Below are 14,130 nucleotides of genomic sequence, written 5' to 3'. Positions count from 1 at the left end.
TTCCACTATTAGTGTTTCACTTTATACTTTATCAATTATAATATCATTTAAAAGAGGAAAAAAAAAATTTACAGTATGCCATGTGTTTGGGTTTTTTATTTTTTATTTCATTTTAATCTAGTACTCAATGAGATGGGCTCTGTCAAGAGTATTATAGTTCAACTAATACTTTTTGTGTTTCAAATGGAAGCATTTAGGATTCAAATGCTCACTCTCACATTGTAGGAGAAAGTATCTAGTGAGCCAGGTGCATACATCCTTTGTGAGATTGGCATGTGGGCCCACAAATAGTGGGGCCCACATCTCAGTCTCACAAAAGGCATAAAGGCCCGGCTCATATAAGATATTCTCTACACTGTAAGTATCGTGTTGGAAATTTAGACAATTGACAGTTAGATTTTATTGTATGTGCTAGGTGGTCTTTGTTGTGAGCACTTGCCAATTTCAGCTTTGTATTGTGTAAATTTTAGTGGTAAAACTTCAGCCCTTAGTGCCACCAAAGTGGTCCAATGATATTCCACTTGATTCAGTAAATATGTTAAAATCAAGTTAATCAACCGCATGCAAAAGACTATAAATAAGAGCATTGTTGTAAAGAAATAATAAATAACCTTTCAAGACAATACTCATTGTACTTTCGGCAATAAAAAAAGGAAGTAGATGACTACTTAAATAAAAAAATCCAATAACTCTTTAGTTTTATTTCTTGCAACTACTACCCCCCTTTTTATTTTATAACATATCGAATTTAAAAAAAAAAGCCAATTTTTGTAGATGGGCTGGGGTTTAATTCGAGAATTGATATCCTTAAACTTAAAAGCCCAATAACATGCCCAAAACCCAGTATAAGGGCTGATATGGCCTAGGTCGAGGCCCAAACCTAGACCGACTAAGTCGAGCTTTTTTTTGTGGTACAAAAAGGGAGCTAGGGTCTCACGCCCACACCATTTGGATTGCCATTGACGATTTTTTCGATCAAATCAAAAACAACTCCCAGTGCAATCTTTTGCTAAACCCAGGTACTCTTCGTTTCTTTACTATTTAATTTTTTTTTTAAAACAATTTTTATTTTTAATTTTATATGATTTTCTTGTTAAAATTTTAGGGTTTTGTTGTTGTTGTTGTTGATCGAAGCTAATATTTGTTTTTTGTTTTTAGCTTATGTTGATGATGATTATGTTTGCCATAGCTGGGTTTTCTGATTTTTTTTTTTTCCCCTAAAGTTGTAATTTTGGGGGAAAAAATATCTAGGGTTTTGTTATTGTGATTATTGTTGTTTTTCTATGTGATTAGGGTTTGTTCTGTTATTATCTTATCAGAAATTTTCATGCTTCATGTGGGTTTTGGGATTTATTGGGTTTTTGATTTTAATATGTTATTATGCCTCTCAAATTTTCAGGTTTATTTTATATATATATATATATATAGAGAAAAGAATATTTAATTTTTTTTTAAAATTTTAAAAAGTAAAGTTTTGGTGAACAAATTTTTGGTTGAGTTTGAATTATCTTGTCAGTGGTGGGTTCTGAGGTTGGTTGGTTGTTGGGGTTGGTTTGTTTTTTTTCCCTTATTATGTGGAATTATATTTTCCTTGAACCTTAAAATTGTGGCCCTATCTATGTGTTGTTTTGCTAAAAAAGCTGGAGTCTACGATTTCTTACATTTTTTACATTTTTATTTTGTATTTTTCCCCTTCTGAAGCCATTTTATTATGTGGGTTTTGACTAAATTATAAGTTTTTACTGCTAAATTCAAATGATTCATGAACTCCTACCTTTCACTGAACTATTGAGTTTGTACTTCTGTGCAAAGGTTGAATTCATGAACCTGTTTCATTTACTAGGGAGTTTGGACTGATAAGTAGTTTTGCTCTGGTGCAGTAACAGAGTCAGTAGCCAACTAGCCATGCCGAAGAATAAGGGAAAGGGAGGAAAGAACAGAAAGAGGGGTAAGAATGAAGCAGACGATGAAAAGCGTGAGCTTGTGTTCAAGGAAGATGGGCAGGAGTATGCCCAAGTGCTTCGCATGTTGGGAAATGGCCGGTGTGAAGCGATGTGCATTGATGGCTCCAAGCGCCTTTGCCATATCAGAGGGAAGATGCACAAGAAGGTCTGGATTGCGGCCGGTGATATCATACTCGTCGGTCTTCGTGACTATCAGGATGACAAGGCTGATGTGATCCTCAAGTATATGCCAGATGAAGCTAGGCTCCTCAAGGCATATGGAGAGCTTCCTGAGAACACTCGTCTCAATGAAGGCATCATAGATGACGAGGAGGAAGGTGGAGGTGATGATTATATTGAGTTTGAGGATGAAGATATTGATAAGATATAGGGTTTGGAATTGTGTGTAGATTTTATCTTTAATTTTGAAGAGTAATGGTTAAGCGATACTTATTAGTCGAAATTTCCAATCGCACTTTAATGAATTTGGATTTTCAGGTGGGGACTTGGTTGTATTCCATGTAACACCTTCTCTTACTAGTTAGTGTCTGTTATGTTTGCCCTTTGTTCTTTCTATGGATGTTGGTTGTCCTGACCCCCCACCCACCAAACCGTTGATGATGCTTGTATAACGTAAACTCGCTCTTGGTTATTTCCTCAATGGAGTATGATCTTTGAAGTTTCTTTAGATTCTTCTGTTCTAAATTTTGCATTGGCAGAGATGTGCAATTCTTTAGAATTTATTTTTGCTCTACACCGGTGGGTCATTTGATGATTGAGGGTCAACTATATGGATTCTCGCTTGAATGTTTGAAGTTGGGGTTTTGCACATTTGATCTACATTATGAATTGTATTATCTTCTATCGTAAATTTACCTCTTCGGGAGGATAGACTGATATTCAGTTCTATTGTCCTTAGTGTTGGTAAAAATATGGGATCATCTGGGATCCTTAAGCCTCTTTTTGTTGGTAGGCTTAAATCCATCCTTCTCTTTTGGTGCAGTTAGTTATTGTCAAATTGAACAGGGAACTCATTTGAGCCACAGCCTTCTTTTTCCATCTCCTACTGGACCAAAAAACCTTTTGCCCTAATATGAATCTATGATTTCTTTCAATTGCCTCAAGCTGCTTGTTTATGGTTCTCAACTGGAGAGTTTCTGGAAGGTGGGGTGCCATCCACCACTCTAGCGGTCTAGCCCTTGTCGGGTTCTCTGCCATAGGCTTTGGTTTGTTCTCTCTTTGAACAGATCTGAGGCTACTACTGATAGGATAAAGTAGATTTATAATTTATGTCAGAAAAATATTTCAGATGTTGCTGTAGCGATAAGCTTAGCGCTCCCTTGCACATAGTTGTTGCTTCTAGTTTGTTCTGAAACCTCATTTTTTGTGTTGCTACTCATTGTGCTATCACCCAGTCTTCCTGTAAATTTCACGTGGTAATATATATGAATACTGTACTTAAGCTTTGGCTCAATTGGTCTGGGATAGAGTTGAACAGGTAAGCTTTTGAATGTGACCTAGCAAAAAGTAGAAACATTGAATTGATCATAAATAGTGTTTGAAGTTTTGAGTGTTCCAAACTGTAAATCATAATCGAGTGAATCGTCAATTATGCTCCAACTTTCCATACATGCTTCAGATAACGGGTAAATTCGTGCAAAGATCTGTTTTGCAAGAACACATTCAGTGTTAAAAGTACACCAATAGCTATGCTCCAAGATTTGGAGCTAGTTATGATTGAATAGCAATAGCACTGCACATACTATAATCTTCAAGTCTGAAGTCATTTTTGTTCATTTGATTTATTCTTCAACAAGTTAACTTTTAAGCTATTTCTATTCCGACTGGTTTCCATCCTTTTGATTAAAGTTGTACCACTTATATTTAGTATACATTTAAGCTCTAAGAGCATAACATAACTCAAGGGGTTTAGTTTCACTTCCCTTCAATTGGTTTTGAGCACTGTAGGAGAGATAATACTAAGATATGTTTTAAAATGGCTACGTGTCAATCTCGTGTCTCGTTTTGTGCTCCTATCCACAAGAGGAAAGCCTCACCCGAACTCAAACTCTAAAGCTAAAAATCGAACAAAATCAATTCTAACTATTGTGCTTCAACTCTTAGAGCCACATGTATACTAAATAATTACTAAATATAAGGATTACAACTTTAATCATAGAATGGAAACTATCATTACTTTAGATACATGTTTGATGAATGAATGCCACTTCCATCCTTTGATTAAAGTTGTCCTAGTTTATACTACGTGTTAGTATAATATATTACATGCTTAAATATTATCACACTATACTCTATCTTAAAAAAATATTGTCAGAAAATATACTTAAAAGTGAGGAAAAAAATGTGTTTAAAGCACTTTGAGTATTTCATATAAAATATTTCAAGTATTTTATAAATAAAAAAAATTAAATTAATAAAAATCATTTTGAAAAAAAAAATCTGTGTAAAATATTTTATAAAAAATATATTAAATGCTTTTTTAAAAATAAAAAAAAGCACATTCTTATATGTAAAAAAATCATGTTTAAAATATAAGTATTTTATATATATTAAAAAAAAAAGTTCAAATTTTCTATGTAAACTGTAAAGTACTTCAAGTGTTTCATTGAAAATATAGTATTCCAAAGATATTTGAAAAAGACCAAAAAAATAAAAAATAAATAAAGCTGTGTCATATTTTATTATTATAAATAATCTGTTTAGGATCGGATCTGACTTGACACAGATCCAAACGGGTTGATACTGACCCGGGTTTTACCCAACGCGGCGGGTACCTTTTGAAAACAAACAGAAAAGTTTTCTTTCTCTTCCATTAGGGAGGGACTTATATAATTTGGGGGTTAGGGTTTCTGAAATTTTCGATTCAATTGCAAAAAAAAAAAATTGGAGCTTTTCTCAGATTCGTTGGAGATTCACTTAGATCTGCTTCCATAAGGTACTTGAAATCCACATTATTTTGACACTCATTAGATCTCTCATCAGATTTTAAGCTTTTGAAATTCCTGTGCTTTCAATTTCATATACTCGCATTTGAGAGCTAAATCAATTCAATGATATATATCTTTGATTTCTTTCTTTAATGTTTTTGAATTTCGACAATGGTCACACAAGTGATTTTGGTGCAGATCTGATGCAAGTAATTCAACAAAAACCAATGAATTTAGTATTTAAAAAGAAGAGTAAAATCTGAATTCTGTATTAGAAATAAAAAAAATATAAAGAGACCCATTTCACACATTCAATGGTGCTCCTCACTTAAGCACTAATCTTCATTTTTTTTTTTTTTTGGGGTAACTTCTAATGGATGGCATTTATCTTAAGTTGAAGTAATAATGAAAATTTCATGAATGTTATTAATACTTAATATCATTTGGAGTTGGAGTACTAAGCCCTTGCTCCTGATCATGTGCGTAAATTGCATAGCCCGTTAGGGGTTAATGCCATTGGATTACCTGACAACTGGTTTTGGCAGGTGGGGGCAGTTGCCAGTAAATATTACTAGCTAGAGGCAAGTCCAAAGGGCTCTTATTTAGAAAGGTTCCCTACATTATCAAAAATCAAAAAGAAAAAGAGTTGGAGTAGTAAATCTTTGGGTAAGTTATTGGAATAATACGAGATGGGCATAAATTTCCTGTGTATGGATTGTGTTGTTTATAAGCTGACCCTATAGAAGGGACTATTTGTGTGTTCGGATTAGCTTTATGCTTATTTTCTGAAAGTGGGCAAAAGTACAGTTTTACCTAGAAAAAAAAAAGGCTTTAAAAAGTTTGACATAAGCAAATAAACTACAAAGCTAATCCAAATGGATACTTTAGTTTTTAGCGCAATTTGGTTTTGTTATGCTTTGTATCATGCTAATTTGATTGTGGTCTCATTGAATGAAGCATCGGCAGGCTTAAAAATAGCATTATTTTCTGAAGCAAAGTTTACAACCAGCATAATTTTGTAGGAACTTTCACACTTGATAGCCTCTATGATCTCTGTGTTCACCGGGACAATTTAATTTTCTGTCTTTTCTTCATAGTAAGTCCATATTTTTTTATATCTAATGCAGGTCTAATGCAAGTTTGAAATTCAGGAAGAAAAATCAAATGGTGGTTTTGTCAGTGAAACCCTTGTTTATTATCCTGGTGGTGTTTCTCTCTCTCGTCCTTGCCATAGTTTTGCTTTTGCCTCCTTCTCCATTTTCCCAGACCGTGCTTTCTTCCAATTTAACACTGTAAGTGTCAAGTTTGGGGATGTTATTTTGTTTTTGGTTTTTTTCTGCTGTGTTTGGTTTCATGGAAAGTGAGGGAAAAAGGAGGAAAAGAAGATTTTCAATGCAGATATATAAATTTTTGTTGTAAACGTTTTTTATTATGCTTGGGTTGTTTAGGAAATAATTACTCCACAACTTTGTGTCTAAGTTTCAGTTTTTTTTATTTTCATTTTTATTTTTTTATATATAATTAATGTTTAATAAGTAACTTTATGCTAAGTCAGTTAATTGAATGGACATAATTCTTCCCTTGTTTCTCGGTAACAGATTATTGTCAATTCCTTTTCCTTTTTTTTTTTTTTTTTGGGTTCATCTCCTGAGAAAATATGGGGAAAGAAAAGAAATTGGAGTACTAGGATCTTAACATTTCCTTATTAGGTGAGGGAGGTTGTCAATGTTTAGAAATTGATAAGCATGGGTAGGGCATAAGATAAAATAAAAAAATTTAAATCTTTCCACAGTTTTTTTTTTTTTTTTCATCTGATATATGAATTTATGGATGCAGAGGGACATCGGACATATGGAGTGTCCGGAGGATGGTGGAGTGGAGGCCTTGCAAGTGGTGGCTACAAGGACACCTAAGTGGTAAGTGGAGCTTCAATTTTGAATTTCTCTGTCTTTGACAAAAATTTGTGGATCTATCGGATATATATAGGTTTTGGCAGATAGCCTACAAATGAATTTTTTGGGATATAATAATTGTTTGCCAAATATGGAGCATAGTCATTTAAAATTGAAGAGGAAGGAGAGCAGTTTACATGGAGAACTTAATAAGGGTTCTTGGGCCTTCTATAATTGTTTTGTCATGTATATCTTTGAGTTTGGAAAGTCACTGAGGAATGATTTGCAAAATCAAGAATTTTGAACTCTGTAATTATGTTTGGGATGGAAAGAGAATTATGGTTGGTATAGGGTTTCCATTTGGTTTGTGATATTCTGAGTCAATCTTAATTGACGTTCATTGCAGACAATTGCATTGGTTTTTGTTTAAAATGCTGCAGCTTTGCCACTTGAGAATAATGGATACATCCGAGTTGATTGCTATGGTGGGCTCAATCAGATGCGAAGAGATGTGAGTGCTTAAGAGAATTTCGTATTTGCAACTTTGAGATCTAATTTGAAAATTCTCAATTTTATTTCTTTGATAAAAGAAGGTTTATTATTTATAATGACTGCAGTTATGTGATGGTGTTGGTATTGCCCATTTGTTAAATGCAACCTTGGTTTTGCCAAAGTTTGAAGTGGCTGCATATTGGAATGAATCAAGGTAATTTATGGTTATATTTATCAAGGTTGATGGGATAGCTATGAAATCTGATAGAATTGTTATTTATGTTTCAAGAATTTGTTTGCTGTGAAATTGACTGTGTATGAATAAAATGTATTGTTTTATATAATCATATCATAGATAATTTATAGTTTGCCTTTTGTTTTGTTTTGTACAGTTGATAGAATGAATTTAGGGTAAATTATACTTTTGGTTCTTGAAATATGGCTTAAGTTGGATTTTGGTCACTCAAAATTTTAAAACGTAATAGGACAGTGAAGTAAGAGATGGTCAACTGATTCCCCATTGCATTTACTCATATAACACCAATCTAAAAGCCACTCATTCTTTTTCCATAAGTTGGAGTTTTTTGGGTGAGGATGAAATCTGTTGTTGAGTTGTTAGCTTGTTGGCCAAGTTGTTTTTTGTCGTCATCGGAATGGTCATTTGTGGATGGAATGGTCATTTGTGGATGGCTGCCCCGCATTGTTTGATTTGGTGTATATGGAGAGAGTAGAACAATCAGAGTTTTGAGGACGCAGAGAGAGCTATGCCTGGTCTGAAATTATTTTTCTTTAGAACTTTGTTGGATTTGGATGTCAGCTTTGCATAGTCAGCCTATATGTTATGTTTTTGACTTGATAGATTCTTGTGATTGGTGTGATTGATTGTTTGGCCCCCAGCTGTATACTCCCTGTATACTCGGGTGACTCTATTCTTTGATATCAATAAGAATTGCATTCCTTATATATATATATATATATATATATAAAACAATTGAAACGTAATAATTTAATATCTGCATCTAACTTTTGTCTATTTTTTACTTTAATGTGTCTCCGAGAGTCTGAATCTTGTCACAACCACCAGCCATAGCCACCTTAGAATGCCTCCAAACTAAAACACCGTTGCACACCCCATACCATTGGTGACTCAGACCCCACCCCTCTTGGCCTTTGCCTCCACCCACCCACAACAGAACACACCATCAGCACGTCCACAAGCTGAGACCCAAAACCACCTAGGCCCATTTTTCACCCAATCCACTCCTTTACACCTCCTTTCATTCACAAGGATTACTTTCCTCTCAAAATTTCTCCAACTTTGAGCTACCAAGACTATCACAAACAAGAACAGGGTAACTTAACAAATATAACAAACTATCTAATACCCACATGACCTTTTGAGCTCCAATTCCAAATTTCCCACTCTTAGATTGGTAATATTTGAAGCACATCCACCAAATCAACAGCCCTTGAAATTGGCGGTTTCCAACTCTTGTATCTTGCTAATTTGATTGTGGTCTCATTTTTTATGAGGCATGACAAATCTAAGTGGGTGTTGTTATTTTGGGGTGTTGATGAAGATGATGATGATGAAAGTGGCATAGTGAGAGAAGTGGTGGTGGTAAGGGGTGGCAACTTGGGCTTGCCAACTACGAATTTGGGTTTGGTGATTGGGATATTTGGTTTGTGTGAAGGAACTTTGAAGGGAGGTGAAGGAAAGCAAGTGAATGGTGCCACATCAGATAAATGAAAGCCATCTCAGTATACTGTTAGCCACGTATGCAAAAAATGGATGGGAAATAAATGAAAGAGACTAAATTGTTACCTTTTGAATATCTGAGAGATAAAATCAAGCTTTTTAAATTTAAGGAACTAAAATCAAAATTACCTCAATTTTCAGGGACCAAAAGTAATAATTTACCCAGTATTATATTGTGCATCCCTTTTTTTGGGTACCTAAATAATTTTACTTCTACTTTGACCTTCATAATCACATCAATTGGGCTTCAATTTTAATTTTTAATTAACTCTCAAAGGCTAACAAGATGGTTTGATAAGTTTTTTTCTCATCTATATTCTGATCGTGCTCTCATTTCAGCAGTTTAGTCTGATGAACTGTATAGAATAAGCCTTCTTTTATCTTTGATTTGATCTTATAAAATGCTTCTATTTGTATGATATTATGTGTCAATGGCCAAAAGGTTTCCTCAAGCAACAAGAATAATGTTGTTCTTCTTCTTTCATTTTTTATAATCCTTTAAAATTTATCTTCTTTTTACTAAGGCAGTATCCTTTCATAACCGTTTGGTTTCACCTCAGTGGTTTTGCAGATGTATTTGATGTTGAATACTTTATTCAACAGATGAATGGGTTTATTAAGGTTGTTAAAGAGTTGCCACCAGAAATTGCATCAAAAGAACCTTTTCGAGTAGACTGTAGCAAACGCAAAGGCCAATTTGATTACATTGAAACTGTTCTTCCATCCTTGCTGGAACATCATTATATTTCAATTACACCAGCAATGAGCCAAAGAAGAGATAGGTATTACCTTGTAGTTCTATATTTCCTGCTTAGTGATGGCACTGGAACCGTATTGTTGTGACTTGTGACTGAGAAATTGATCCCACTCAGAGAAGGTTGATTAATGAGATGTATAATGGCCATTAGTTTTTTTGATATAGAGTTGAAATGTCAAATGCAACATGTGGTCTGGTTTCAACATGTTAATATGAGGCGCTGGCCGCATATCTTAAGATTGGGTCTTGTGGATATACCTGTTTCTTATTTTAGGAAACTTTCATTTAGTGCTGAGAAAGATAAGGTGCTTTGAGGGCCAGAAGCTCAGATGAGTTGAAGTATGTGTTTTTGAAGTTTATATGAGTGGATGTTGTGCCGAATGTCCTCTTCAATTGAGGGGCTCCTAGATTTTATGGACTCCCTGGGCTTATAGCTGTTCTATGTTTTAACCTATGTTGTTTGTTTGATTTTTTTCCCCCATATACACCCTTGTACTTGATTTGCGTTATTAATTATTCACTTAAAAAAAAAAAAGATAAATTGAAAGTTGACTGAACATCTTTTTTATTCTCATATGAGTTTTGATGTCTAACAAGATTGGTTTAACTTCCATATTTATGTGCTTTAAAAAAATAATAATAGTAATTAAAAAAAAAATCCACCATATCTTTGATATTAATGGTATATTGCTGACTACTTTCTTTTTCTTGTAGGTATGCTCTGTATGCAAAAGCTTCCCTTTGTCAAGCTTGTTACAGTGCGTTGCGCCTCACTAGATCCTTGGAGAACAAGGCTTCTGAGCTCTTAGAAGCCATACCCAAACCCTTTCTTTCACTTCACCTTCGATTTGAACCTGACATGGTAGCATACAGCCAATGCGAATACTCAGGTCTTTCTCCATATTCTGTCAAAGCCATTGAAGCAGCACGAGGAGATAGAAAACCATGGACTGGAGAGTTAGCCCACGTCTGGAGAAAACGGGGAAAATGTCCTCTTACCCCTAATGAGACGGCCTTCATACTTCAATCACTTTCCATTCCAACAGACACAAATATATATTTGGCAGCTGGGGATGGTCTGATGGAAATTGAAGGCTTAACATCTGTCTACACCAATGTAGTTACCAAGTCTAGCCTCCTAAGTGATGAGGATTTCACAAGAATGCACGGGAACACAAAAGCTGCATTGGATTATTATGTGTCTATTAATAGTGATTCTTATGTGGCTACATATTTTGGAAATATGGATAAGATGGTTGCAGCAATGCGAGCTTTTAAGGGCTTGTATAAAACCCTTTTCTTAAGCAGAAGAGCTTTTGCAGAGTTCACTTCCCAAGGTTTTAGTGGGAAAGATCTGATGCAAGCCCTGTGGAAGGCTCATCTAGATGATTATGTCATGGGGAGAGGTTCTGCTTTGCCTGACTGCTTTTGTGAGTTCAAATTGTGATTTCAGTTTCATCTTTCTTGCCATATATTGTATTTCTTCATTTTTTGTATGTGATATGACTCTAGAAGCAGATTTTTTGTTAGGTGTTTCTATAATTTAGGGCTTGTAGAATAAAAAGTTTTCCCCTAATATCTTGTTTTTACAAGTTCTAACGTTATTGACTGACTTTAATTATGTATCTCTTGGCCAAAGTTTGGGCATTGCACCTAACCATTCTGTTTTCACTTCTACTAAATAAGTTTCCTTTTGCCACATTCGTAAATTCTTAATCCATCTCTTTACATTACCTATGCATGAATGTGTTTTATTTAAAAACTGCTTTTCAGAATAATCTATGATTAAGATTTCAATTGTGTATTCATTGGTTTTGATGGTTATCATACCCGCAGACCACACTAGAATTATTGAGATTGATTAGATGAATGTTACATTATAAGAATGTTTCTACAAGCAGGCAAAAAGGATTCATTCATCGATCAGTACTAGTATAATTGGTATGCTTGAAGCCTTGAGCATCTTGACTGCAGCTGTCATATGCTTTAGGTTACAAGATTTCCTAAGATCACATTCTCCTTCTTTGAGTGAAATTGCAGATAAAAAGGGACAGTGTAAGTCCATTTTAATGCTTTGGTTCACCTTTGAGCAAGCTTTGATCTGGGGTATACAGGAAAATTTCCACATGTATTCCCGGGAGACAGAATTTTCCTCTATTGCAAGCAGCATTTCTTCTATTGGTTATCACTTGAAATCTTGTATAACTGACTGGTTGATGGACCTTCAAATGTTAGTTTTAGTTTTTGTAATGCCATTCTTCATAAAATGACAAAGACCGCGACCAAAAAGCAGTATAGCATCATGGAGTTGATCCAACACAATTCTCTTCTGAAGTTCCTTGCAACTTGAAATTGAAGTATCATGATGGTATGGTTGAGTAAGTCTTGCTTGCTCAGTTGGTTGAGTGCTCGTCAGTGGGAGAAGGTTCACTAATCTAACATCAACTACATAAGCTCAAGTTTTGAATCCCATTTTGGCATAAGATTCAATATTTATTGAAATTATACTGTTCTATCAATGAAAAGGGTGGAATTTGTCAAAGAAAACTGTCAAGATAAACCAACTGTTTATTATTATTATCATTATTTCTTTTTAAAACTCAACAATTAAAAAGAAAAGAAAAAAAAGAAAAGAAAAAAAGAGCACCAACCAACCAGGCCCTTGGGGTTGATGTTGTTGTGTCTAGGAGAATGCTCACAGAGATACCTGCTAAAAATATGAAAATCTGTAGGTGTACTGTTCAGTCCACTACCAAAAGTAGAGAATAAGGTTAATATACTGCTCTCTTTTTCAGGGAGAAGTATGTGCTATGTTTTTATGGATGATAATTGAGAAAATTTCTTAGTAACTAGTGAAAACGTTTTTATAAAAGGTTTCTCTCCTGTAACCCTTTGTTCATATGATGACATTTTGAGCTAACCTGACGAAGAAAATTAAAAATATAATAGATTTTGGCTATTATCAAGAGAGGATGCTATAGGTTGAAACTCTCTCAAAAAAAAAAAAAAATTGACATCTCCATTGTTTTGCACATTGTTTTGGATCCATGTGTTTGCATAGTCTTGACTTGAAGCAGTGCTTTGAAGCTCTTCATGAGGGACACCAAGCATGAGCTCAATATTGGTGCCTCTAAAGGCTTGGAGAGAACCATACTTTTGGCCATAGAGTCGCATCCTTCTGATGTTATTGTTTGTACATATTTATAACTTCTCTTGGGACAGTAAGTTGTTGCCAAACATTCATAGCAAACACCTATCTTGGCAGCTGATTAAAATAGAACATGTCAAATTTTATGTCATGACCATATTTCCATCATATGCTCACAAAGTACATAATAAATTTACAGTCAATAAATACTTGATTCATGTAGTGTTGAAATTTAAGTTTATTTATTATAACATATTAAATTATTAATTCAAAATCAAATAAAGTACATTCTTCATTACATAATATAGCATGTCATTGAGTAAGTTAAAAAATAATCTTAATGAAGAAAAAAAGTAAGGAAAAAGTTTAGCTTTAAAATTGATTGTAACTTAAGGCTACAAACTCACTCAATAAAATAAATATTACAATATATTTTGAAAATCTAACCGTTGAATTGTATGTTCTTTACACTCACAATACACATGTTAAATTTTGTGTCAATCGGATATTATTTACTATATGATCTATAAGCCTATATTTTGTTCATAATTTTAATTTACAAAAACTTACAATTAAAAAAAAATTTTGATGACAAAGTTATTGATCTTTTAATTTTCTTGAAATTTTGCAAGTATGGAAGATATAAAAAAAAGATGTAATCCAATTGTGGATTTGTCAAAATTCACCTCCAATAAAAAGATATTGAGTAAGGTTGTAGCCTAAGGATACAACTAATTTTGTAGCTAAACTTTACAATTCATATGTGAGTAAAGTAAACAAAGGAAACACATTGTTAATGGAAAATAATAATAAAATGTCATATGTGAGTAAAGTAATAAAAAAGAAATAGGTTTAGTAATAAAAATAATGACTCGTTTATTTACTGAATGCAATTTATTGAAATGTATCGAAATGGATAGAATGAGCCAGAATTTAGGATGGGATTGAATAGAGTGATGATTCATATTAGTTAACTAACTGGAATGAAATTAATAACATTAGTTTAGAGAAATACAATTCTAATAAAAGTTATCATTGTGAAGCTAGTTAGTTTTTACTTTGTCATATATACACTTATGGTTAAATATACATGTCCAGTTAGACTCTAACCTTATGTTTGGATTGAGGGAGATGAGGGGAGAGTAGAGGAGAGGAAAATGGAAGATGACTAGAATATAATAAATTTTAGTA

At 33.8% G+C, this 14,130-nt stretch overlaps 2 protein-coding genes across 7 annotated transcripts; both read left to right on the top strand.

Moving 5' to 3' along the window:
* Nucleotides 1–884: 884 nt before the first annotated feature.
* Nucleotides 885–2,631, top strand: LOC115954299 (eukaryotic translation initiation factor 1A-like). The gene is made up of 2 exons (XM_031072216.1): nucleotides 885–1,019; nucleotides 1,881–2,631. Exon 2 carries the CDS (start codon nucleotides 1,906–1,908, stop codon nucleotides 2,332–2,334), a length of 429 nt encoding a protein of 142 aa, XP_030928076.1. The 5' UTR covers nucleotides 885–1,019; nucleotides 1,881–1,905; the 3' UTR covers nucleotides 2,335–2,631.
* Nucleotides 2,632–4,738: 2,107 nt separating this feature from the next.
* LOC115953992 (O-fucosyltransferase 13) lies at nucleotides 4,739–11,451 on the top strand. 6 transcript variants are annotated; one of them, XM_031071838.1, is made up of 8 exons: nucleotides 4,739–4,899; nucleotides 5,437–5,557; nucleotides 6,043–6,183; nucleotides 6,728–6,807; nucleotides 7,224–7,294; nucleotides 7,401–7,489; nucleotides 9,595–9,816; nucleotides 10,506–11,451. In XM_031071838.1, the coding sequence occupies exons 3-8, from the start codon at nucleotides 6,056–6,058 to the stop codon at nucleotides 11,236–11,238; spliced, it is 1,323 nt and encodes a 440-aa protein (XP_030927698.1). In that variant the 5' UTR covers nucleotides 4,739–4,899; nucleotides 5,437–5,557; nucleotides 6,043–6,055; the 3' UTR covers nucleotides 11,239–11,451. The 6 variants fall into 6 exon arrangements, with proteins under 6 accessions (XP_030927698.1, XP_030927699.1, XP_030927696.1 ...); XM_031071836.1 differs by having other exon boundaries at nucleotides 4,740–4,899; nucleotides 6,019–6,183; XM_031071841.1 differs by having other exon boundaries at nucleotides 4,744–4,899; nucleotides 6,019–6,183; nucleotides 7,190–7,294.
* Nucleotides 11,452–14,130: the final 2,679 nt, after the last annotated feature.

This window comes from Quercus lobata, chromosome 7, assembly GCF_001633185.2.
Source record: "Quercus lobata isolate SW786 chromosome 7, ValleyOak3.0 Primary Assembly, whole genome shotgun sequence".
Classification (NCBI taxonomy): domain Eukaryota; kingdom Viridiplantae; phylum Streptophyta; class Magnoliopsida; order Fagales; family Fagaceae; genus Quercus; species Quercus lobata.
The sequence above is the reverse complement of the archived record's forward strand: the minus strand, read 5'-3'. Positions and strand labels throughout refer to the sequence as shown.

Excerpts from the sequence above, each read along its gene's own strand:
- LOC115954299 (XM_031072216.1), top strand. The coding sequence starts at position 1,906 with ATGCCGAAGAATAAGGGAAAGGGAGGAAAGAACAGAAAGAGGGGTAAG.
- LOC115953992 (XM_031071839.1), top strand. The coding sequence starts at position 6,056 with ATGGTGGTTTTGTCAGTGAAACCCTTGTTTATTATCCTGGTGGTGTTT. Across the intron at positions 6,808-7,223 it reads GCTACAAGGACACCTAAGTG|CTTTGCCACTTGAGAATAAT; the intron begins GTAAGTGGAGCT and ends AAAATGCTGCAG. Across the intron at positions 7,490-9,594 it reads GCATATTGGAATGAATCAAG|TGGTTTTGCAGATGTATTTG; the intron begins GTAATTTATGGT and ends GTTTCACCTCAG.